This window comes from Vigna unguiculata, chromosome 4 (assembly GCF_037176805.1).
Source record: "Vigna unguiculata cultivar grain cowpea cultivar isolate G323 ecotype 2 chromosome 4, ASM3717680v1, whole genome shotgun sequence".
NCBI lineage: Eukaryota > Viridiplantae > Streptophyta > Magnoliopsida > Fabales > Fabaceae > Vigna > Vigna unguiculata.
In genome coordinates, this window is record NC_140795.1 from 32,199,998 (window position 1) to 32,203,249 (window position 3,252).

The window sequence follows — 3,252 nt, forward strand, 5'->3', positions numbered from 1 at the left end:
AAAATCATGATTTTAAGGTTTTATATAAAAGATGTATATTTTAATATATCTTAACCAACAAAATTGAAACAACCTTGATCTTTTTTTCATTAACCGTTTTATTTATATAATTATATAAATATACATGTACAATTTATTTCCTTTTCTTTCAACTAAAATAATAAATACTTTTTCATTTAGGCTATGATCACTACAAAAATAATTGTTTTTAGCGGGGGTTATATATGGTGTTTCTGGGGTTTTTAACCCCCACTAATGGTTTTACCAGGGGTTTGAGATTCCCCTGGAAGTGCAAGCGTGGCTAACGGATTACCGGATGTTTTTAGCAACCCCTAGAAGTAGTGCAACTTATTGGGGGTTTCGAAAACCTCCATTAATACCTGGGGTTTCAAAAACCCCCGTTAATGCTTGGGGTTCCGAAAACCCCCGTTAATGCCTGGGGTTTTGAAAACCCCCAGTAATGCACGGGGTTCTGAAAACCCCCAGTAATGCATGAGGTTCCAAAAACCCCCAGTAATGCATGGGGTTTACAAAAACTCCAATAATGCCTGGGGTTCCGAAAACCCCCGTTAATTCCTCGAAAACCCCTGTTAATACCAAAAGGTTAGTGCTCATATTATTATGGCATTGCTATAATGCTAAAGTTGTACTTTCCTGATAATTGATTTGTTTAATTAATTATTTGAGTACGAAAAGAACCTTATTTTATAAAATTTCCTATTTATTACTTAACATTTTGGTATCAATCAATACAAATAAGCAAAACCTTCAATGCCACTTCAAAATAAGCAATCAATACAAATATTCATTCAAATGGTACCAATACAAATATTCATTCAAATGGTACCAATAGAAATAGCAGTCATAATGCTCTTAACATAATAAGTGTTGGAGAGGTAGCATTTGAATGACAATGACATCATAATAAGCAATGCACTATCTACCTACAATAAAACCAAAATTAACCAAAAGTTTCCTAGAAGCATATTTGTTGACAAATTTCAAAAGTAAACGAAAAATATCATCTAATGCGGTGTTGGATGTTGATCATTTGTTTCTTCGTTAGGAACACTTCCTTGATCAGATACCTAACATATGAAAAATAATGATAATTAATAGCTTTCCAAATAATAATATCAAACATATATTAATTTAATCAAGATTTAAATATTTTCGTTGGTGCATGATGCACAGTAAAATCACGAGGCAACTCTCCTTGATAATTTTGTACCAAAAAATTAACCATTGCCTTCATTTCAATGAGTTGGGATGTCAATGTAGAAACCTATTTTAAAACACAAAATTAATTAAATTAATCAAAATAATCAAAATAGAGAAAATAATATTTTCTACTTTTGAAGAAACAAAATGGAGCTCTTTTGACAATCTTGGTTTACATAACATATTACTTTAAACATATTCAAACGTCAAATTTGATAAAAGTAATGCATCATGATCAAAACTAAAAAGTTAACCTGATTTTGTAACTGAGCATTAGAAGGATAACTTGAAGATGCTCCACTATATGAATGACCCTTGGAGCCAAACACTTTAGATGGGCAAGGACCCAAACCCAAACCCCTAACATGTCCACAATGCTCTTGGCTTCTGAAAGCAAAAGCTAAGGAATCAGTACTTGATATTTCTTTTGATACAGATGATGATGATGTTGATTCATATACTTGAATTTTTTCCTACAAAGAACATAAGAATAAACTAATTAAAATAACACAAAGTATGGTTGACAATTATAGACTTTATTAGAATTGAACTTACACTGATTTCCCTCGCTTCATCACTCACAAAGGCTCCATTAGCATGTTTATGTGTTGCTATCCATACCTCTCCTCTACTAACCTTGTGGCCACACTCTTTTTCCTATAAAATTAAAGAAAAAAAATATAACACATAAAGACAAAAATTGAAACAAAAAGTTCACATCAAGATATATAGTATTATCACCATTTCATCTCTTTTCCTTGCAATGCTCTTAGATCCACATGTGTGAGCAATGGTTTGCTTTGCCCTATTATCTTTATTTTTCAGAGCATGCTCCTAATCATCAACGTATAAAAATTAATAATCATTAACTTGAACGATGTTGATGAAAAATAGTTTCAATATACCTTTGTTTTTGAATTTAGTCGATAATCCACAAAAGAAGCCCAATGATCTCTATCTATTCTTGCTGGAACCATTGTGATCAATTCATCTCTAGTACGTGTTCCATCATTACTAAACTTATCCCCAACAGAACCCTTTATTTTTTTTATGCAGAAGCCACAAATTAACATTCACTCTTAAATTCACTATGTTTTGCATTCAAATATATATACAATAATTATTTGTAAAACATGAGATATATAAAACATGTTACAAAATGAGACATTTTTTCCTTAAACTTTGAAGGTTAGTGTTAGAAGTATTGGTGAAGTGTGAAAGGGTGAGAGAGTATTTAATGAGAACCCCATCTGAGATTGACCTTACACTACAGGACTGAGAAACCTCTTCCTCTGTAATGTCCAATTACTAATATCTATTATTCAACATTGAATCCTCACCCTGCATGCCCCATTCAAATTTAGACCTTTTACAACTAATGTCTATGCCTGCATATGCTTCTCTCTACCCACTTTTCATTTTCAATAATTCTCATTTTAGTTTCAAACTTACATGTCTTTCATTCCTATGCAAATTAAAAAATATATATCCACAGGGCAATGACATTTTAAACTCACCAACAACACATGCCAGTACCTTTTCCCAAACTTTTCTAAGAGGGAATCCATTCAATATAGTTCCTTATGATAATTTTCATTTATCTCTTATCTTACATAGTCATAAAATTATTGGACTTTTTAGTATAGCCATCTCAATAGTCAGTACAACTTAATCACACATATAGTAGAACAAAATGAAGCAAAACGTACCAGGAAGTTTAGACTTATAGCATTCTATTATGGGAGAAAACTATGACAGGTACTAAGAAACAAATGAAGTAAAACGTTTATAAGAACTAAGAAACAAGAAACTAAAAAAAATTGAAAAAGAAAGGAACAAAATATTACCAAAAATTCCCAAGAGGCTCTTCCAGAAAAGTTTCCCTTTAAGTTCTGGTATTTCTAATGCTGGAAATTGTAAGATTTTGAAACAAAGCATTAAAAGCCACAAAAGCCACAATCTTGAACTACCGAATGAAAGCAAAAACGATTCCAAAATATGGTGACAAATATTCACTGAAGTCTTGATATA

At 31.5% G+C, this 3,252-nt stretch overlaps 1 protein-coding gene across 1 annotated transcript; it reads right to left on the reverse strand.

The window, feature by feature from the left end:
* Nucleotides 1–934: 934 nt before the first annotated feature.
* On the reverse strand, nt 935–2,233 carry LOC114182666 (uncharacterized). Its single transcript, XM_028069577.2, has 5 exons — nt 2,127–2,233; nt 1,963–2,055; nt 1,777–1,878; nt 1,476–1,694; nt 935–1,088 (listed from the first exon to the last, which is right to left on the reverse strand). Exons 1-5 carry the CDS (start codon nt 2,196–2,198, stop codon nt 1,026–1,028), a joined length of 549 nt encoding a protein of 182 aa, XP_027925378.2. The 5' UTR covers nt 2,199–2,233; the 3' UTR covers nt 935–1,025.
* Nucleotides 2,234–3,252: the final 1,019 nt, after the last annotated feature.